General features: G+C 40.1%; 1 protein-coding gene across 5 annotated transcripts in view; it reads right to left on the bottom strand.

Moving 5' to 3' along the window:
* The window catches only part of chchd3a (coiled-coil-helix-coiled-coil-helix domain containing 3a), a 122,403-nt gene that overhangs the window by 43,112 nt on the left and 55,368 nt on the right, over positions 1 to 23,923 (bottom strand). For all 5 annotated transcript variants that reach the window (XR_015775493.1, XR_015775494.1, XM_088072604.1 and 2 more), the window contains 2 exons: positions 22,410 to 22,493; positions 12,357 to 12,427 (listed from right to left, as the gene is read on the bottom strand). Coding sequence is in view for 3 of the 5 variants with exons in the window: in XM_088072604.1 (XP_087928730.1) it covers positions 12,357 to 12,427; positions 22,410 to 22,493 (155 nt within the window). In the remaining 2 variants the exon portion in view is untranslated. The remainder of the gene's footprint in view (positions 1 to 12,356; positions 12,428 to 22,409; positions 22,494 to 23,923) is intronic.

Here is a 23,923-nt window from a genome sequence, read left to right as displayed (position 1 = left end):
TAGAGCTGTCCACCTGTGATCTGATCGACCAAGATGCATATTAACACCTGGTGTAAACAGGGCCACAGTAGTCTTTGTATTGGTGAGTGGTTTCCAAACTCTTCTGATTCTGATCCCTTTTTATGAAGCAATGTCTACTTTTTAAACAGTGCATGTCCATGAAGGGCGATTTTCCTTCTCAGAGTGTTTAATTTGAATCGTTTTTAGCGGCTTGAGGATGTAAAACTATGCATAATTTAACAGTGAAATGTCTTAAAACAGAATTCTATTGCAGCAGAATTTTGTAGTTTTTCTTATCCCCTGACCCCTTAGATAAATCTCTGATCAAAAAAAGGGACTATATTATTAAACCCTCTTGGTGACACTTTTGTATAGATTATTCTACAGGTTATAGAGGCGGCCACTGCTACCCATACCCTCACTTTCCCTTTCTACACCATCTCTATCTTCTTGCTCTTTTATTCCCTTGCTCAAACCCCAGAGGTTCACAGGATATTTAATAAAGCTGCATGTGGTGGGAGGCACTGAAACAAATAGAGCAACATGCAGTTGGTTATTATTTGCACTGTGTGTGTGTGAATCTGTGCATGTATGTTTGTGTGTGCTTTACCCCTGTACCCCAGGGAGGGTAAATCTGAACAGTCATATAGGGGTCTCCCCTCATGCCATCAGTATCAGTAAAGGTCTCTATAACAACACCTTATCCATCCCAACCCCCACCACACACACTTACACACACCAAGCAGGTTCCTATTGCTTTGATGCACTGATAGGAATGAAATGGCAGTGGTAAGGTTGGTTTAGATATCTACATTATAGTTTCTCTGCTCTGCGTCATAAATCACAAAGCAAAGAAAGCGAGGGAAAGAGAGACAAAGCGAGAACAGAAAGAGGACAGAGAGGAGGGGGGTGCTCCATTGAGAAAAGATGCTTTATTAGAGAAACTGAGACAGAGATGGACAATGTGTTTGTGAGACAGAGGGCAGGAAAAAACTAGAATTACAGCCTCGTGCTTTTAGGACTCCACAAATCAGTCAAGTTGCACTTACATCCATGTCCATGAAAACATGGATGCTTTACACACATTTTCCCTCAATCTGTGCAGAAGATCTAAACAATCAGTACAATTTCAAGGTGGACACCCGAGAATAGAGTCACCAATTCAGTATCTGACCAAGTGTCTCCCCTTCTGTCCCTGAATTATGACGCTGAATAATGGCCAGAAACGTGTTTTTGCAGTACATTATACTGTCACAGTAAAGATGACCTTTGAACTTTTGGATATAAATGTCATCACTTTATCACTTGATTCTTCACTTATGGCCAAAAACATACTTTGTGACCTGTCACAGTGACCTTTGCTCATTGAAATCTAATCCATTCTGTCTGAGTCCAAGTGAATATTTACCAAATTCAAAATAAATCCCTCAAGGTGTTTTTGAGATATCCTGTTCCTAAGTATGATATAGACGAGGTCACAGTGACTTTGAGCTTTGACATATGACCATCAAAATCTAATCAGTTTACTGTTAAGTCTAAATGGACTTTTGTGCCAAATTTGAAGAAATTCCATCAAGGTTTTCTTGAGATATCACGTTCACAAGAATGAAAGAGATGCAAGGTAATGGTAACCTTGACCTTTGACCAAAAGAATCTTAACAGCTCATTGCTGAGTTCAAGTGGACGTTTGTGCCAAATTTAAAACAATCCTTTGAGGTATTCTTGAGATATTGCATTCACACGAATGACACAGATATGGTCACTGACCTTGACCTTTGACCACCAAAATCTAATCAGTTCATTGTTGAGTCCTAGTGGATATTTGTGCCAAATTTGAGGAAATTCCCTGAAGGCATTCTTAAAAAATTGTGTTTACAAGAATGAGAAAGACTGATAGATGGACAACCCAAAAACATAATGCCTCCGGCTATGGCTGTTGGCAGCACGGAAGGATAAAAAGGGTGGAAAAGAAGAGAAGAGAAGAGAGATGTAGCAGAAGCAGAGAAAGACCCTCCAAAGAACACTCCTGAAGCTCTCTGCTCACTTCCTTTGTTAAGTTTTCCTCCAGGAGAGAACAGAAAACGAGGTTGAGAGGAGGGGCAGAAATGATACGAGAGGGTGAATGTGTCCCATTTAACATGTAATAAGGCAGAACAGATTACCTGCTCCCTCCCTCTCACTGTCTGTCTCCCTCCTCAAGGTGTCCCTATATCATTTAATATGATCCTTTCTTTTAAGCACCCCCCTGCTGCACAAGTCAGCACATTTCCATAGAGGGGACATATTCCGATAGGTTTATGGCTACGGCTACATTCTTCAAAGAACATATTGACTGCAAGCTGGGGGACGTATTGAGATCGATGTTTGGATTTTCATACAATATGCATGTGTTATGCCAATGGACTGAGCAAGGAACAGTGTCAGTACATTTTTCAAACCAACACATATTGACCATGACTACCATCTGCTGTAACAATGTAGAGCGAGTGCACTAAAATGACATTCATAGATCTCTGTTAAGGGTACAACATGCTTCAATAGTTGAACAAAGTGCGAGGCACATCTGGAAACATGTACGTTCATCTGTCATAATTTGAGATGCATTATAACTCAGAGTGAAGACACGCAGATACACGCAAGAGTGCTCAAAGGGACATGCAGGTGTACAGACAGTCATATATTGTATATTCCCTCAATAGCAATGGCCCCCTGCAAGAAGAATTGATTGTAAAAACTGACTCTAGAGAACTTTTCACTCCAACTGCAAGAGCACAGCTTTCTTCCTAAACATACTAACATAACACGCAGTGAATGAGTAGTAAGAAGTAGGAAATGACCTCAACTAGCTAAAACTAGAATTACCACCATGCAGTTGTATGCCTCCACCAACCAGTCAAGTTGCAGCTTACGTCCATGTCTGTCTAAACTCATATAGACAACGACTCTGTCATTAACCCGACAGCACAGAACATCTATACAATCAGCACAGTTTTCAAGGTGGATACCCAAGATTAGTGTCACCAATTCAGTACCTGACCAAATGTCTCCCCTTCTGTTCCTGACTTATGATGCTGAATAATGACTAGAGAAATGTTTTTGCTGAACATTATGTTGTCACAATGAAGCTGACCTTTGGGATATAAAATGTCATCACTCCATTATTTTATCTGTTAGAAACTGTACAATTTTGTCATAATTACAAATTCTTGACTTATGGGCTAAAACATGTTTTCTAAAGTCACAGCAACCTTGACCTTTGAAAACCAAAATATGATCAGTTCATCCTTGGTCCAAATTTGTTTGTGCCAAATTTAAGTGATTCTCTCAAGGCGCTCCTGTAATCTTAAGTTCACAAGAATGAGACATAACGTTCGGCCAACTCCAAAACATAATGCCCACAGCCATGGCTGTCACCAGTGCAGAGGCATAAAAATGAACATGGGATAAGATGTTTTAGAATTGATGGATACAAGAATAAGTGTTTGTCTCCATTAGGGCTGGAAAATTTACTAGACAGCCCTACCTGATGGGGAACAGAAGCTGTTATATCAGTCTAGGCTTTCCAAAGCCACCAGAGTCCTTTGACAAAAAAAGCAATTTTACTTTGCAGAATACGGGAGCTGCTGGTCTACCGCTGCCTCGATCAGTTGGTTAATGGTATTGTGTGTCTCTGATGAATCTAATTTTTCATTTTAACAATAACACACAGTCATAAGACACAGCTTCTAAAACTGGCAGCTTGATCAAACTTGATCACAGAGTAAGTTAACAAGATTACCAGTCTTGCGAGATATTTGCCACCAGCTTGTGATGCTGGACTGTCTTTCATACTTGTTGTTATGGACACATTTTGTTAGGTACCAAAAAAAAAAAAAAGGATCAATAACCCTTTCTAAATTACTATGTTTTGTCAAAGACGATGTTATCAAAATGAATATTTTTGCACACAATTTGCTGCAGTGAATTCTGCAAAGTTCCTTGTGTTTTAATGGGAATTACGGCAAAAGCAACCCTCTCCAAGAAGATTCCATTTAGTGTGCCATCACATGCCTTAACTAATGGACTTTTCTTTCTATTATGATTAAAAAGCACTTGATAGAAACAGGTAGAACCCATTTTAAGGTCTGATTTAGTGAGATTTCACACATCTACCTTGTTCTTTGCCCACATACACACAACACTCACACCACATACTGTAGCTCCATCGACAGTATGGATTACCCTCGCCTGCCACCAGATTGAGTTCCCAATCACCACATTCTCTATTTATCATCATTTGGATCCACTTAAGGATTAATAGGGTTAAGGGGTGGGTGCCGGTTCCCCCTTAAAAAGCCCTCATGTTCTCTCTAGTTAAGGCAGGCGTCAGTACCGAGGGGGGTAAATAAATACAAATGATCCAGTTAAGGAGAAAAATGACACACATTTCGCTCACGCTGCTTTTTAAAAGCAGACCTGAGTGACCCCCTGCAGTGAAATCCATCAGCATGGATAAGAGATTGAATGAGAGAGAGAGAGAGAGAGAGAGAGAGAGAGAGAGAGAGAGAGAGAGACAGAGTCAAGAAAAGCTTGAGGAAGAAAAGACCGCCAAGGAATGGATAGAGAGAGAGCATGTATGAGTACGCGAGGGAGGCAAAAGCAGACGATAACAAAGAGGGAGTGAGATTTAAATTAAGACAGAAAACACTGTTCCTAAGTGAGCAGCAAGGGAGACAAAGAAGGCCAAGTGGGTGAGAGGAGAAAGAACTGGAGCAAGTGTCCTCTCTGACCCCTCTTTAGACATTTGTTTTAGGGGACTGGTCTCTGGCCTCAAGCAGAACAAGACAAACGTATTAAAACTTGCACCTAAAACAAAGAATTTGTATTTGTGAGAGACAATTTGAAATCATCAGGTTTGTCCAAAATAAGTAAATGTTTCGTAAATATGCAGTGCACATTTCAGCATATCCAGGAAATGCTGCATATCACTTCTCTTCTGTTCCATCATTCATGTCGCAGTGTTGTTCACTATATGAGAAAAACCCCAAAGAATACAGAAAAGCAATAAAAGCTGTGAGTGGGTTTCTGACCATTTCCAATGCAGCAAAGTCACTAAATCAGCCACTAAAAGGTGTGTATGTGCATCGGGTGTCTGTGTGCGTGCCCACGCAGGTACCTCGAATCATGTGTGCTTTTTACAGCCGGCACAGCGAAGCTCTTAAGGCCGAAAGAAGAGCTTTTAAACCAGTTATTGACTTCTGCCTCCTCGGCTGACCACCATCTTGTCCCTGCACCCAGGTTGCCTAGCTACAGAACTGCGGTTCAACCTCACCTGACAGAGGGGTCAAAGCGCCGCTCAGTCTGTCCTGCCTCGCCAACGACTACCTCAGAGAAAAACACCTCGACCACTCTAACTGAAGTACTTTGTAATAACTTTCCTGTTAAATAAACTGTCATTTTTAGTAATTAAAAGTGCTGCTTGGCGCAATTAAACATCAATAAATCATTACTTCATTAATTTTGGGACATCAGTTTTATTCCCTTATACAAACAAGAGCACTGCCAAGAAAATGGAAAGCCTTGACACCTTATTTACATTTTATAGCAGCAGGGTGGATTTTGCAGGAAACCTGCTGGATTTTCTCCAGAGTATTTATCCTCTTCAGTAAAGTGAAAGATAAAACAAATGCACAACGCAATAGTCCTGCAATGCTTTGTTGCACGGCCATGTGTAGGATTGCATTAGGTTGCAAGGGATTTCCTGATCTGGTGTCCACAATCTTAATGACATGAAGGAATGTTTTTTTTTTTTTAGAAAAGTATTGAAATTAATTTGACCTGTTTTTAAAAAATGCTGCACTGAAAACTTGAGAAACAGCACATTAGTTACAAATCAGTTTTCTTGGGATGGACCTTCTATGCAAATATTCCTTAATTAGGTAGGTATTTGGTTTTCAATTTATTTCTTATTTGTTTCTTTGCAAAGGCTGAATGTCAATGTTTATAAGAAAAAAAAAATCTTAAAACCCGGATTAAGTAGTAGCAGTAGTAGTATAGTATTATGTATTTAATATGAGTAAGTATGCTCTGTAGGCGGTGGCCGCCTACTCCTCTCGTGCACCAACTGAAACTTCAATTATTTGCCGTAGATCAGTGACAAAGCTCTGGAGCCCAGAAAATGGTATTCAGAACAGCCCTAGAGTTTTCTTGTAATATTGCCCAGTGTATTAAAAGAGAACTTCATTCCCCTAAATAACCATTTGTATATCAGTTAGTCTCTACGTTTTACATACAGTCATTGTTTTTTCTCGCATGCTTCTGGTTAATGAAGACTCCAAAAAGCAAGAAAATTCTTGAGGAATTAAAGTCATAGGGGAACACGTTTAAAAACAACAAAACTATATCAAAACACCAGTTTACAAACTCTTACACAATTCATACAGCATAATCCAAGTCTCATTTATCGAGTCGTATGCTCAGCACTTCTCAAACAGACAGCCCTTCTCTGACAGGGAATTGAACTGAAAGTATGATGATGATACACGTGTATTTCTTCTTCAAAGCCAGCCTCCATTGACAAAAACAGTTATTTTTAAACAGTTATATTGTTGGACTACTAATGCCTCAAACCTTTAGTTTGTTTCTGCTACTTTGTGACTTTGGTAAATCCAAACTAAGTCTTTAAAACACCAAAGTCATACGATAACACACACTTACTAATCTAGGCAGTGGTTGACCAGCAGCTTCCGATTACTGTTTTTGTCAATGGAGTCTGGCTTTGAAGAAGAAATACACATTTCACTTTTAGTTCAGTTCCCTGCTGGAAAGGGCTGTCTGTTTGGGAAGTACTGAGCATAACTGTATATAAATGAGGATTGGATTATACTGCATGAATTTTGTGAGTTTGTAAACAGGTTTTTAGACTCTTCATTCATCAGAGGCCTGCAAGAAAAACAAGGTTTTCTTCATGAATTCAACACTGAGTAAATGACATACAAATGGTCGTGTGGGGTGAAGTATTCCATTAATGTAGACTAGATGTTTATTGCAAAATGTTTATAGTTATAAGAGGCTTAAAGTGCCAACCACTTTCTCTCACATGGTATAGAGGGGAAGACAGACAGGTGTGGTCTCCTGACCAAGGCAGCGCAACACACCAGCGTTATGAAGACAAACAACGAGCCATTTACATTCAACAAGTTTTGCTCCACGCCTCCTCATTCCACCTTTGCGTGTGTGCACGGAGAGACGAAGCGAGGGCTGCGACTGCTGTTATTGTCAACTGGATTAAATTAAAAAAAGATTTATTCAAAAGCGCTAAAAAAAATAAACAACAGACAAAGAAAGTGAGTGTGTAGCCTGAGGGAGGAGAGGAGTGACAGTGAAGTGACAGACTAAAATGAGATTTTATTCTCTATGGCAGACTGTATAGCGGGAGAAACCGAAAAAATGCTTGGCTTAGACACACACATGCACTCTTGGCCACAAACACCAAAGTGTGAAAATACACTACTTTTTTATGATCTTATCACAAATGTCAGCATCAAGGCTGAAAGCTATGAGAAATACACTGTTTGAGACCTGAGAAGGGAGCTGGAGACATAAGAGATGATGGTCTCAATCCTTCCGTGTTACAGAGCCTTGTCAGACCCACGCGTTCACCAACATAAGACGTCCCTATCCCATCTCAATCCTACAGGGACCCTGGACAAACACAGTGACCAGCTCCAACAAAGGCGCCCAAAGCCCCACCAAAGGTTAGCGCTGACAGGAGGTTTAGGACCACGGCACTGTTCTTTCATTCCCCATTCCATCTTTTCGCATAATCTCACATCGATCATTTTCCTCCATGCCTGTCAGCTTGCATTTCAAACTAAAGCCCCGTCGGGTCACTGCAGCCTGTCGAGACACTACACACACACATATCCACATGTGCACTCTAATTCATTCATCCTCACATACACACATTACCACTCTTACATACATGTGGTGCAGTAAAGGTCACACATCCAGTGCTGGACAGTGTGATAATGCATCAGACTTGGATAAACAACTCTTGGTGAAGGTGGCAGGATATAAATCAGGTGCGGAGAGAGATAGCCTCCTTTCCTGGCAACTCTTATCTACAGTCTGTGTCAGAGCAAAAGTGAATAAAAGCTTTGCTCGTGTGTGTGTATGCGTGTGTCTATAATACTGTATGATTACATTATCTGTTACATGTTGTGTTTATTTACGTATATATGTGGGAAAAGCTGTACGCCGAATGTGTTTGAGTGCAGGTTGATATTATTGATTCATAGCAACAATTTTAGACACTTATACAGTTTGTGCAGCATTTAATCACTTCAGATGCTATTGCTCATGTGTCCATAATTTTGTGAGGAAAAACAATAAATATGTAATGATGTTGAGCTTGTCATGACACTAAGTTTTTGAAGCATTATTCAGAAATAGCCGTGACACGTAGTGAAAGAATGTAGATATGTGTATGTCTCTTTGTGTGTGTGTGTGTGTGTGTGTGTCGTGGATGTAATGAGGTCACAGTGATGCAGCGTCGTTCCGGTTGGGAGAGCTCCATCATTCTCAGAAAACTCTGGCGGGAATACTGCAAGGGAACGGCAGGGAACAGCTGTACTGCGCACAAACGCAAACACTACACACCATCTAATATTTTACACACACACACACACACACACACACACACACACACACACCCTTCCATCCCTTGGGTACCTACCTCTCACACTTTAATTTATTTCTTTCAACACTGCCAAGGAAAATGACCAAACTGTACCACTGCGATGATTAGAACATGTGTACGCAGGCTAAATGCTGACGCCTATTTGTAAATTACATATATAACTTGTGTATAATACATATCAAAGTACATTTTGAAGGTATACTATACTGGAATTACTGTTTGTAAACTTGGCCCCACCAGGGTACCCACACTGAAAAAGCAATTCAGTTAAATAACTGAATAATAATAATAATTAATTATAATTATTATTATTATTCAGTTATTTAACTGAATTGCTTTTTTGCTGCTTTTTTGTCCCGATCCAAACACTTGTTCTCACAGTCCTGTTCTAAATTACAGTAATTATGTCCCATGTTGCCTATTATAGAGTATCAGTCCAAACAGCATACACAACAGCAGGTGCTGATATAACGATGACACATACTGTACATTCCTCCCATCCACTCTAGAGAGACCTGATTTCCCTGATCTGAAAACAATAACAGTCCCATGAATTCCCAACCGATCTGACATCATACGATACACACAAACCGCCCAACAGTCCCTAATTAAAACTTCCAAAAGCACATATAGAGCCATAATAACCCCTGACAGGCAGCCTCCTCTGGTCCCACACATCTTCTCCTTCACCATAATAAAGCGTAGCCTAATATCAGCCCTAACACTAATCAATCCCTGGAGTACTATCACTCTCTTTACAGTGGCACTGACATGAGCGAGAGCGGGGAAATGAAGACATTCTAATAAGAAAGATGTCATCTCCCACACTTTATAACATCCTCACATTAACATATCAAATGGTAATTCTATCAAGTATGGATAAGGCCTTGGCTTTTCTTTTTCCTTTTTTATCTCTGGGGGACATTTTCAACTTTGAGGAAATCAAAAGCCTGCGCGAGACAAAAAATGTTTTCGGTTATTATTCAGCAGAGGCCGCAGATAGCATCTTATCTCTGTAGGGCCTCTGTCATAAGAGAGGGAGCTTTGAGGAACATATGAGTGCATACAAACATACACCATCACACATGAACTCACACACATAAACAAAGACGGGCCAAACACGCCCTGTTAAATCCAATTAACCCTCAGCTCTGATCCCCTCAATGCATCCATGCCCCTGTCTTGTAACACCAGACCTTCCCGCCATTTCATTAGCCCGCACACACACACACACACACACACACACACACACACACACACACACACACACACACACACACACACACACACACACACACACACACACACACACTCCCTCTGCCTCTACCTTTCCACAATTGAATCCAGTCACAACCTTGCTAATGCACCTCCTGTAATCCAATCAGCCAATCACTGCTCTCCATGCAAAGCCCCGTGTCACATGACTAACAGCACGTTAGCCCAGCGCTCGCTTGCAGTTAGCACTGTCATTTGGCACTAATGTTATTCCAGTGGGTTTTTTTCCCTTCTTTAATGTGATTTGGGAAGTCTCAGCTCCGGCTTCCACGAGTCTAGCGCGAAACCCCCGGTGGGCTAGGCTAATCAGTTTCCAGCATTTCTGAGGGAGACAATGATCCCGGTGTTAGCGCCAGCTAATGACAAGCTAACACAATTAGCCTAGCCTCCCTGGAGGAGAGCTCAGAGCCAGGGCCCGTTCCTGCCCCACCTCCTGCAGGCTCCTCATCCACTTTCCCTACATTACTATGGAGCCTAATGGCCTCCTATTAAGAAGACAGATGGAACACTGATGGAGAGCGATTCTGCAACTTCTTGAGTTACATATATGAGTCGGATACATGCTACATGCATGACTGCTTGGAAGTTAAACATTACCTACACTGTTAACACCTTCAATGAAGTAACCTTTTTTTTTTTCAATACACAGTGTGACTTTAACATGTATTTAGTGGCGTAGTGTAGCATACAGCATGTCTACAGGTATCAGACACTTAAAATAAATGCTTTCAAGACCGTTTCAAGGTAACTGTTTATCATATTAAAGATAGATTTTTGGACAAATACTCATCATATTCTCTCATTTGGTCATTTGAATCACTTTTAGTGTTTTTTTGAGGTTACTTGATGTCTTTTTTAGTCATTTTGTTTCTTTTTGTGGTTGTTTTGTGTCTTTGTGTTTGGGATTATTTGAAGCAATTTTGTTTCTCTTCATAGTCATTTTGTGTCTCTAGTCATTTTGTTTCACCTTGTCACTGTTTTGCGTATTTTTGTGGTAATTTTGTGTCTATTAGAGGTACTTTTATTTATTTTTTGCAACTCTTTTTAGTCATTTGTCTCTTCCTTGTAGTTTTTGTGTCTTTTTTTGCTTTTTTTAGGGAATCTTTGGTGTAATTTTGCATTTATTGAGATTATTTTATTTCTCTTTCGGTTATTTTGTGTCTCCTTGTGGTTGTTTTGTGTCTTTTTGTCAGCATTTAGAAATGCAATTTTGTTTCTATTTGAGGTCATTTTATGTGTTATTTGGTAATTTTGTGTCTCTATGTTGTCATTTTTTGTCTCCTTAGGATGGTTTTGTTTCTGGTTGTGTTTTTTTTCGGTTTCTTTGTGGTCATTTCACATGTCTTCCTGGTTGGTACATGCTCCCTGATGACATCTTGATGGTGACGGCCAGGGGGCCCTCTGACACTTAAGGCCCGTGTCTGGTAGACCTGTTCAGTAATTCATTCATGGTTTTATGTAGCAATATGGTTGTTAGAGTGAGTCAGGTTAATCTAGATTTGGTAACAGGTAAGTACAAGTACAATGTAAAGAGGCAGTATTGGTGTCAGTTGCAATATTGATTTAACAAATAAGAGCGTGACTCACTTTTTACAAAAAGAAAATTAAAAGATGGACAAATGAAATAGCACAAAATGTCAGTGGATAGAGAGGACAATTAGTTGGAGTATTTAATGACATTTACGGCCTAATATTTATAAAATGAAGACTTTTTAAGGACCTGCAGACTCCCTAAGCATAACTATCAATGAGAACCTCACATATACTAACGGTTATGCGCTTTGGATAAAAAAATAGATGGCAAAGATCCTATTGATACTTATTTTATAAGTAATGTAAGAGAGGGCAAATGAGTTGTGGACTTATTTTCTGCAGCACAGAGGTTATCTCACATTTTATGCCTTGACGTAAGAAACTGTGTCCATGTTATTAAACTGCTACACATTATTTGATTATCCTGTTTGACCCTGGACTTGTTGAAGATTGAGTCAAAGAATAAATGATATTCTATGAACAAAGAAAGTGGAGCACAAGAAAAGTCCTGTCAGCCATCAGCAACATGCAATCAGGCTTGTCAGTGAACCACATCATCAACATCCGCTAATGGGACAGGCTAATGTGATTCTGATTGAAAGACGTCGGTTAGAATGAGGCGAGCATAATTCAATAGTGTACTCACTAATCCACACAGACTTCTAATCTTAAATGAATGCATACTTTTGGACAGCCTACCCGAGATAATAAAATAAACACGTACTATGCGTGACAAAAAAGGTTTTAAATGACAATAAAGCAACAGTGAAAGATCTTAAGGTAAATGTGGAGAATAGGTTAAACTTCAACTGCTGGTATGCGTGTTAAAGCCTTTGACTTACTTTGGATTGTCTGCCTTTAAACTCACCTGAACTTGGCGTTCACTTGGTCTGCAGCTTTATGGTAGTTCTCCGTGGTGACCTTGTAGAACTGAGCACTCTGCAGAGAGACAGAGAAAGAAAAAGCCAGTGAGTGAGATAAATGCATTAAAATGTGATTGTAATCTCTTATATAAAAAAAGTCCATCCAATTTATTCACATCGTTCCAGCTTTAAGGCTGAAGCTATTTAGGCAAAAGGAAACATTTCAGCAAAGTGATGCCATGCAACAGTTCAGATCTGATATCATCCTACCGACAGTGCCGCTGAGCCTACACATCTACTGTCACTCAAACTCCATTTAAACTTTATGACGAGGAATATTAAACCTTTGCTATCTGAGCAAATTGGCTTGATGTCTTTCAAAAAATGGAAAGACAGCAACGAGCTGGTTAACAAGAAATGACCCCAAAATAAGTTTAAAGAATTGAAAGAAAATTACTTTAAAATGAGCAAAAAAAGAAATGCAGCAAACAAACAAACAAAAAAACATAGAAATTACCTGAAAAAAATGCTAAAAATTGATATTGATATTAATAATAATAATAATAATAATGCTTTTTATTTGTATATCATAATAACTATAAATAGAATTTTCTTTCTTGTATAGAGTATATACTTAGATATCTGCTACTGTAAAAAATATTGCCATTTTTCTATTTTGTGTGTGTGTGCATGCACACCACACATGCTTGCCTCTCTGTGTGAGTGTGTGTGTGAATTATGGGTATTTGTGTGTTTATGTGTGCGTTTGTGCTTATCCTCTCACAAAACTACTGCTGTAATAACAGGCAGCAATCCTGTAAGGTCAGAGGGTCTCTAGTAAACAACGCACAGACCACCAGTCATAATCCCCCAGTGACCCATAGCAAATGAACCCACAGTCGGACCCCTCAACCCGAATTACCTCCTCAAACATGACCATATAACATGGTTCTCATACCATTTATACTACTCAGGGAAGATCTGTTCTGTCAGCCCTTGGCGGCTGTTATGCACATTTATGATCAAATGGTGAGAGGTTGTAAAGTGTGATGGATGGTTTGATTGAGAGTCGCATGACGTTTGATCCAGGGGGCAAAACAGACAATGTTTACTGGTGCCAATGCCTTCCTGTGAAGCACTCCACTTTAACAACAAGAATACATTCACTTTAACAGCATAGTTCACACAAGCACAGAATTATTTTCTGGACACATATAGGGATTAGGGGTTTGTGCCATTTCCTGTTGGGTTAATGTTGAGCAACAAACACAGCACACTATGATCTAGTGTTGGGTTAATAATCGCTCAGAGCATAATTAGCCAAAATCATGAGCAGGTCTTAAAGAATAAAGAAAAATCATGCATTCAGCAGAAAACAGCCTGGTTTTCTGCAGAGCGAGAAACAAAGACTTCTCAGGGTTAACAATGGAAATTCAAAATGTCGTTCTATCTTATCTATGCATTGTCAAAGAAGTATTTAATTGCTATAAAGATGGTCTTCTTATAATATTGAAACTATGAAAAAGACGCAAATATTTTTGAATTTGGTGCTACGTAACCAGAAACAACAGAGAAAAGGGGTTTTGCTCGACACAGAAAATCTACAACTACCAGAATGCATTGCGCCACACCAGACCAATAAGCGCTCCTGCTGGTGAGTGATGTAATGCAAGCTTCTCTGTTTTGACACAGGAAACACCTGGCTGGTAACCAACAATCTACAGTCAAATGGTGCACTACAATAGGTTTCTAGAACCATTTTAGGTGAGAAATAGGCAACACAGGAATAGAGTCTTGGTTTATATTTGATGAGCACTGCCTAGTTTTGCCATAGGAACTGAGTATTTTCAGTAGTCTCCGTTTTTACAACACATTAAACAGTATTACAACCATATCTTGTTCACAAATTCTCAATTCAGGCCAAACAGTGCACTAAAACATGTTTCAGGTCAGAAATAGATATAGTAACAGAATCTTGGCTTATATTTGATCAGCAATACTTAGTTTTTATTGGCTTTTAGGATAAAGAGAAAGAAAGGGGCAGCTCTGTCTTTCGATTTGCTTTTATAGTCTGTAGTGTCCCTGGTAGTTTGAAAAATACAATCTGTAGTCAAGCAACATCTCAAGAGCCTACAAAAATCCACTGGAATTAACTAAAAGATGAAAAGGGAGATCTGGTAAGATGGAGAGAAGTTTACCACACTTCATTTACACATACTACCCACATGGCGATACAAAGCTGGTTGCATATTAGCAAAACATCCCCTTTACAAGAGGAAAAATTAGCCTTGAGCTGCATACAACTTAACCAAAGCCTAAAAACAACTTGAGGAAAATAATTTGTTGTGGAAAAAGCACACAAAATCAGCAACCAGCTGATCTACCAACATCACATTCTTTAGAAACCAGAATCATCCTGCATAAATTACAGATACAGATGAAATGTGACAAATGTAAACCTCGTGGTCCCATCTGCCCTGACTTAACCTTCCAGCAGGGAAGACATTCATCTTAGTTCAGAAAAGATCAATAGGAATGAACTGCGCTGCTGAAAAGATCAATAGTCATGTGTTGTAGAGCTAAAAGAAGATGGGACATGACAACGCTGACAAAAGGTCTGATACAGATTTGAGTCCTCTTCATTTGGATGGACACTAAGGGTTTGTAACGCAGTCAGAGTCCTTCACTATTTAACATTCTGTAGAGACATAATTTAAAATATTTTTGACACCATGATGCAGACTTGTCTTCATTACAAAAGAAAAATAACTATAGTTGTGTAGATTATTTATGTATTATATGTATAACATTATATGTATTAAACTGAAACAAAAAACTGCTTTATTTACATATGTTCAGACCCTTTGCTATGACACATCACATTTATTGGCCACATTTTGCTTCCTGATCACTTAAGAGATGTCTCAAGTCCAAATGTGTCAAATTTAATTGATTGGAGATGATTTATGCCTCTGTAGGGTCCCATGAGTAAATATTAAGTCATGAACTCCAGAAAAAAAAACAAACTCATCACACATCCAAGATACATGTTCAGGGTTGAATATGCAGCATAATGTGGAAAAATGAAGTGGTCTGAATACAACACCGACCCTCTGCAGTTGTCCCTCAGGCAGACATTAGTTTGTATGTAAAACACAGTAAAGAAGTCTGCCCAAAGTTTAAGAGTTAACTTGTAAGCTCCTGTTGTATCTATGCCCTCTTGGCCTTGAATCAAGTGGTTTTCAGCGTAGACAAAGAAACTGTCAAGAGCTGAGGAAAAAGGATTTAAAAGAAAAGCTTATTCACAGATAAAAAGACTAAAAAGAGATTTTTGGCGCTGCTAAAGAGGCAAGAATAAGACTTCTCCTGGGTGCCGAGATTGAGCCATTGGAAGAGAAAGAGAGAGTCGGAAAGCACCGGATTTGGGTCTCTGTCTAGAATACTAAGTATAAGGTAATAATACCTGCTAAATGGCGGAGCTGGCACTAATCAGAGCACTAATCCACCTCAGAGGACAAAAGGCCATGGGTGACAATGATTGCATGAACACTTAACAATACACACACACAAACAATGCTCACGCTGACACCCACACACACAAACACACACAGCGTGGGTACATGTGTGGACATGCTGCCAAAACATACCATGGTGGCGAGATATAAACATTGACACGTACAGGGAGCAAAGAGAAGAGTGTAATTTGTGTGATTACTGAGTGGTGTCAAATTGTGATTTCCTGCTGCTGCCCTGACTGATTTACAGAGTAGCCCTGACCTTTTGTAAGCCCGCAGGAGAGACTGCACTCACTTTGGTTGAAAACATTTCTCCCCGGGCCAAAATAAAATCTCTTAAGGGAGCTGCAAAACACAACCTTGTTTCAAGTCTCACAGAAAGATGTTTTTGATTGGTGTTGAGCAATTCTTTGTCACTGAATGAATAAAACTGTGTAGCTACCAGAGCCTCGGTCCGTGTACACCCTGTGTATGTGCAGTCTACCTCTGAAACACTGTTTATTTTCATCCTATTTATTCTATTTGCTTTCCACTGAGTTTTTAGCTCATCTGGAGCCAAACAAAATGCTGGTGGGGGGTGTCACAGACAAATTAAGTCATTACTGCTAATGCACTGCAGCGATATGGAGAAGATAGAAGCTGCACCCCAACACAGGCTCCAGCTCAATTTGGAGAAAATGCCTCCAATTTTTAATGAATAAAACAAATAACTCCCTGTACTGATGGCTCCTTTCTCTTATCTGCTGCTGAGCAGGAGGGCAGAAAATGGGGAGAAACCCCACCATGTCCAACATTACTGTTCTGCAGAGCTGGGGAAAATTAGACTTCTGCTGTCTGACTCTCAACTTGCTCATAAGGAGACTTAAGAGGTTGGTAAACTGTTATTGTGTCTATTCTCCTTACACATTTTTAGTGAAAGGTAACTAAATCTGTCTAACATCGCCTCTAACTAAGGTAAATTTTAGATGTGGCCACTGCATACAAAGTCTGTGGAAGGACGTGATCTGTGGCAAACATTCCCAGGGTGGCACATCCTGACGCAAAGTGGCAACCTCAGGGGCTGTAAAATGAAGCCAAAGTAGAAGTGCCAAAAAAATCTGAGCCCTACAAGTTGACATTTTAAAAGTTGTATCTCAACGTTATTATTTTGGCTTGTGGAGCGCTACTGCTGTTTTTTTTTTCATTTTTTTTACATAAACTAAAGTGCCGCTCTGTTGTTGTGAAATCGCCATTCCTTGAAAAGACTTCCCGTTAAATCCCTGTGAATCCCATCATGCGTCTGTAACAGCAAACAGTCTCAGACACAATAATTCGACACTGCAGCACACTGTCATGTCTTCACTCTGGATTACTGTGTCTCCAGTCATACAACTAGCAGAGACGCAGAGACTAAACTGATCGCTTCACAGTGAGAGAGACTTTCTAAAACATCTTTACAGCTTAAACAGAGCAACAATTCAAGCAAGAAACCCTTGCTCTAATTTTTGAATTTTTAACAGAAAAAATGTACTTAGATTTCGAGCTCCAGTCTCCAGAGAGAGGGACAAGGTGCAAACACTGAGAAGAAAAGGGGTGGAGAAATGGCCGAGGTAGTGATGAAGATACCAAGTCAGGGACAGGGACAGAGATAGAGATATAGAAGCTATTACTGTTTTTTTAATGCCCTTTCCTCTGTATTTCTTCCTTTCACAGAACTGTGGAACTTTGCTATGAGATGGCAATTGCTGCAGTGATTGTCCTCCATGGGAGAGCAGAAAAATCCAATTTCATCGATATACAAGGCGAAAAGAAAGATAGAAAAAAAAAAAGAAAAATCCTCTGGAAAAAAAAGAAATGGCGGTATGGAGACAAAAAAAAAACACCACTCCAAAAAAAAAAGAGAGAGAGAGAGACAGATGTGGCGAGGAGGGAGGGCTGAAAAGAGAGAAGAAAAAAAAACATGGGCAAGTTGATTGTTAAATATGAGATTGTTTTACAGCAGGGCAGGTATTGAGTGAAAATGTAATAAATATATAGATATTGTTTTCAGGGGCTATTTGGTAGCTGTGGCCCCAATGAGCGGCAGCAGCACGGGCAGCAGGCTGAGCTGCCCGGGAGCCTGGTGATGGCCTGTCACTGGAAGCCCCTCTGATGAATGGCCATGTTGGATTGGAACAGACGTGTAATATATATCAGACTTATATTCTCTCACTCTCTTTTGGAGCCTCTTTTTGCTTGTGGGCAAGATGCTAGGGGAATCCTGAGGTAGAGCGAGGGAGGGTGAACAGTGTGATGGGAGATAATATTAAGCTAGCAGTGTAGTCTAAGTGAAATCAAATTCAGTGTTTTGTCACGGCAAAATGTGGAGTTTATGACCAAAAAGAAGCACGGCACTGGGCTTTGATAACTACACCAACACAGATTGGTTCAAGGAACTACAGCCTTGTTCACCACCCACCAGTACAACTATCACTTGAAAATGGTCGGTAATATCATGTGACTGATTTTGAAGCTGCGTAGTTTTCCTTATGTTCATGTGTTATTGTTAAGTTATACAAAGTTATACATTACACAATTGCTTAGCTGTTTGTCTGTTTTTATTTTCTTGTTAATTTACTGTCTGTACTGTCTATATAATATTGAGCTCTTTCTTCTGCAGTGGACACTGTTAACCAAGGAGGAGTTAAAGTGAGTGCACAGGAATACAACATGCCAAAATTGATGATTTTGTTTGGAATGGTGCCGGGCAGACGTTGGCCGAAGAGCACAGGGAGCGAGGAGAGGCTAAGACAGCCAACGAAGCACTGTGGCCAGGACATGAAAAAGGAGCGTTATTAACACAGTCCAAACAAACTTCACCCCCCATGGAGTCCCAAGCCGCTTGCTGCACAGTAAGACAACATGCAATATGCCCACCATTGATCCTGAGTTACACGCAGGATCACACGCCATCACACAATACGTACACATCAAAACGCACACATGGTCGCCACTTCTGCTGCATTTTGTCACCACAGGCCATAAATCTTGATAACATTTTTTAAGCTTGAAATATTGGGGTTTGTGGGCAATTTCTTAGGACGTAGTGCTTTGATATATAATTATTTTACATCTTAATTTCTCTGCACAAATCAATAAATAAAGCAGTGCACACTGTTCATATTAACAGACCATTCCTGCGTCTACCATTCCCAGTTCCTCACACTTGCCTCCTTTTTTTTTTGAAGATACAATGATGGGTTGTAGAGCTCTTTCAACCTTTTCTTTTACTCTCTTGTTCTTTATCATTCTGTGACATTTAATCTTTTTTTTCCACGTTCGGTCTCTTTCTTTTACTTTCATCCTTTTCTTGTTCTTGTCCACCCTTACTAACAAATGTCACTTTGTCACAATTCCTTGTGATAGTTTTTCAGGTAGAAATTTCTCTAATTCCAATTTGTCTTTTGCCGTTTGGTCTTTTCTTTTCCATCTTGTCTTTCCTTGTGTTGAATCTCTAGTTTCTCTTTTTCCAGTCTAGCTTCTGTCGTCTAAGAATATCTTTTTCCTTGTCCCTCTTGCTCTCTCAATCTTCTATCTCTCTCGGAGGTGTGAAGGTGATTTGTTGACACTTTGATCTGAGGAATATTGACCTGAGGCCAATGTGGCTGATGGATGGTCACTGCCCGTAGTCGATACTGCCTGTGTTAGTTGGGACTCATCGCTTCCACCATCAGCACTCACATTTGCTCCTATACAGGGCGACACAGTAGAGCTACACAGTCCATCGATGTAATAATGCAATATGAGCTGAGGAAATGGACGAGAGAAGCTCAATTGCAACAAGAGAACATGCCTACATCTCACATTATGTCCATGTCTTACTTTAGTCTTTTGTCTTTCTTTCTTGACGTCAGCAAATGGCGTCCTCTCCCCTCCACTACCCAACCAGAATTGTGCAGAGCAACGCACTTTCAAAATTTAACAGAAGTCCACCAACAATCAGTACCCACTGGCTTGGCTGAAGAATTCACTGCAGTAAAGGAAGTAAAATTTGCAAGATTTATTAACCCCAAAGGTGGAAGTGTCTTTTGTTTGATGGGAACTAACAAATCAATTCTAAAAATATTAAACAAGATTGGTTATCACAAAAGTTAATTATCATAGGAAACAAAGGAAAACCATTCAGTGACTTCAAAAATCAACCCTGTCTCCCAGAAATAATTTTTGCATGTCACTATACTGCTTTTTAAATTATGTATTTAAGGCAATGTAATCGCTGTCTGGTACAAAGTGCAGGACCGTGACATCAGAACCTCGGGTTTGTGTCCAGACTCCTATCTTTGGTTAAGGCATCGAAAGCACTCTGGGTAAGGATAGGGAAGGCTAAGAAAGTCAAGAAAAACAGTAATAAAAGCAAAATGCTGTGCGGGTACAGTGTAAACACTTTTGCAACTTGCCAAATATATTAATTAGTAACAATTCCTCATTATGTTAATAGAAAACATAAATTGTTTGGAATTACGTTTCCCTCAAAATGTGTTTTCTCTGTCGGATAAGTTGTATTTAAATGTAATATCTTGGAGAAAGGGCTTTCAAAAATATATCAGTGAGAATGAACATATTAAAAAGCAGTAATCTTTAAAAGAGCCAACAGGTTTCAACCCTGTAGGTCTTCGTCAGGGCTTTTGATAACAGAAAACAAGGAAGTGGCTTAACCATTGTATTCATGTAAGCTTCTACGTACAAGAATATGTGACTGCTCCCCTCCTCCTCAGTGAATATCTGTCTTCACAATGTTTTGTTTTCACTATAGAGAGCCTTTGACTTTTTTCACCCTTCAAAGGGGAGAAAACTCCTTGCCAGCATGAAGGCGCCATTTTAAGCACATTAAATTGGGCATTGTATTCTTCCAAAGATACACTTGTGATTTGAGAGCAGCATGAGGGCATCCTCTTTAAGCACACTTTAGCAGGGCATTTGACCCTGGCTGCCTGCCTTGCAGGCGGCTCTCTCTGGGACCAGCACGGAGCTGCCATTTGAAGTGGGCTAAGCTCGGCAGCTGACCCCTGTCCCCCTCCATAGGACGCTGGTTTGAAAAGGACCATCAGGGTAGTGTCATTTTCAGGGACAGGAGGACACACACAGGGCTGAATGAGATGTAACCCTTTATCCTTCAAGCGGATGGATGGAGGGTGGAAATTAAAAGAAAAAAAGAGGGCCGCAGAGCAAAAAGAGCAGCGGAGAGACAATTACTGAGAGGCAGAGAAAAAGAAAGAGAGAGCGATGCACAGCACACAGGGGGAAGGCGTGCAGAGTTTAAGTTGAGGGATGATAACAAAAACAGTGGGGCAGAGGGATGAAGAAAAAGAATAAATGTGCCTGTACTTTGGCTGAGCCCCGTGATGACCGAGCTTACTGTGTACGCGGTCTGAACTGTGTGCATTAATCTGTGCGCTTGTTTGTGTGTATACCAATACGTGCATTTCTATGTGCATTGCTTTGTGTCGCATTATACACGAACAGAGGTAAGTTATGAAAACTTTTCCCCAGGGAAAAACTGGAGCTGCAGCACATGATGTATGTTCTTAAAAATAGCAATGATGTCATCTGACTTGGTGAGTGTATAATGCAGCATTTAGCTTTTACTTTGTGTTCTGTTCTAAAATAGAAAGTTGCTTCACTTTTGGAAACTCTGTCCTTCACCTTGGGATAATCTCAGTAGTTGCGCTTTGCTTTGGTTTTATTTTATTATTTATTTTTATAAATCCTTTTTGTAGTTAAGTGTGGAGCAAAACTTTGCAATGATTATGTGTCAAATACACATGCACGGTATGTATAGCCAGCCTGTCGTCATTGCACACTCGTCAAATAGTGCCACTCTGTCCGTGCTTTTGGCGCAAGTGCGCCAAAAGACACCTTTCCCGTGCGACTGGGACACCGCTAGACAGCGTCAAGTGAGAATGTGGCCGAACAGAACAGGTTGCCGAGCAATTATACGCAGGCGGATGGCCGGACAGCACCTACCGCATCCAATACATGCAAGGGTGGTGTCACTTGGGAACGCGACTGGATGGAACCTGTCACGTGAGCATTGAACGTGTCAAGACGTCAGGTTGTAGTCAGTGTAATACCTACTGTAAATGATGTTTAGTGCAACCCAAGGCTGGAGTACTGCCATGGAGATAAGCAATGTACTTTTGTGGTCAGGAGCCACCGCAAAACATTTTTTAAGCCTCCTAATAAAGGATCAATATCTGTTTTAGTGCTTGTTATATTTTTAAAACTTTACCTTGCCATCAAACAGCTTTTTCTGACAGGAACTGAAGGCATTATATCCCTCTCTTCTAAGCCACCAAATTCCATGGACAAAACTGGTAATTTGCTGTTACCCTCTACAGCAGTATATTACTGATCTTCCGTGTAAGTATTCCTGTTTGTTACTCCAAACTTCAGGTGCATTAACCATCATCTAATGACTATGAATAAGTGCCTCATACAACCCCAATTAAAAAAAATCCAAATTATTCCTTCAATAGCTGATATCTATATACAGGCATTTCTCAGGCGGTGCAAACTGTTTCTTACCCTCTCCTCCAGCCGGGCCACCTGCTCCCTGTAGAAAGCATCCTGCTTGTTTAGGTCTGCTTCTCTGGCCCCCAGCTGCTTGGCCTAAACACACACAAATGAAAACACACACACACACGCACGCACCACATGCAGCATACACACATGCACACAGAGGAGAGAAGAAAAACCATCACTTATGTGCTCAGTGGAGCGTTGCCAATTTTATCAAACCAATCACAAACACACATAAACAAATATACAGACACATGAGAGAGGCCAATAATGAGACAAGTGTGTATACAGAAGACTAAACACAAACACAGACCTTCTGTTTATAGGCAGAGACACTTTGTGAGTGATCTTTTTTAATATAATGTTTGATGAGGTGTGCACTGTGCCTGCCAGCACGTGCATACACCTAGTTTTGGTATGTACGGGAATATGTGCACGTGTTGCTTAATGTGCAGATAATACACCTGTGTGTCTGTGTGTATGAGACTGATGATGCCTTGGCATGTATTGTATGTGCTTCTTTGTCCTCTTGTGTTCAATCTTCAGACTGGCTGCTATCGGGCCAAGAGGATAACATCAGTTCTCAGTGCGAACAAGCACCATGGTCTGGCGTATATATTTACCCGGCACTACCAATCTCCACTGTCCTCTCCTCTACTGTGACCTTCACTAAACGTACGGCTGACTCTCTGGGTGATATACAGAACAGATAAGACCTGGATGTATCAGCTCACAGAGAGGAAAAAGCAGACCTTCACACTAGGATAGAGGGCCAGTGACTCAAATGTAAATGTGAATTTAAATTTTAATAATTGGGACAGAAGTTCCTTAAAAGACATTTATTTCTTATCGTGGAATTGCTTCTGATCATTTACTTGTCCAAGCCTATTAATATACTGATGTTTACGGATGAGTATGATAAAACTGGGACAAATATGTTTTTTTATTACGGGGGGGATACCGAAAAACTAGAAGTTTGACTTTGAACTTGGACCACCAAATTCTAATCAATTCATTCTGGAGTCCAAGTGGACATTTGTCGCAAAGTTAAGGGATCAAGATATCACATTTACAAGAATGAGACGGATGCAAGGCCATAATGACCTTGACCTTTGACCACCAAAATCTAATAAGTTCACTTTGCATCCAAATGGACATTTGTGGCAAATTTTAAGAAATTCCCTTGAGGTGTTCTCAAGATATTGCATTTACAAGTTTAGACAGACCAGGTCACATTGACCGTGACCTTTAAACACCAAAATCAATCAGGTCATTCTTGAAGCCATGTAGACTGTTTTGCCAAATCTGAAGAAATTCTAAGAAGACATGATGGACGCAAGGCCATAGTTACCTTGACCAAAATCTTAAAAGTTCATTTTGGCATCAAAGTGGACTTTTGTGCCAAATTTGAAGTAATTCTCTCAATGGGTTCTTAAGATATCTAGTTCACAAGAATGGAATGGACAAATGGACATAGGTACATATGGACAGACAGATAACCCAAAAATATAATGCCTCCG

The sequence above is a fragment of the Plectropomus leopardus genome, chromosome 22 (assembly GCF_026936395.1).
Source record: "Plectropomus leopardus strain MGB_pleo_1.0 chromosome 22, ASM2693639v1, whole genome shotgun sequence".
NCBI classification, from domain to species: Eukaryota; Metazoa; Chordata; class Actinopteri; order Perciformes; family Serranidae; genus Plectropomus; species Plectropomus leopardus.
The sequence above is the reverse complement of the archived record's forward strand: the minus strand, read 5'-3'. Positions and strand labels throughout refer to the sequence as shown.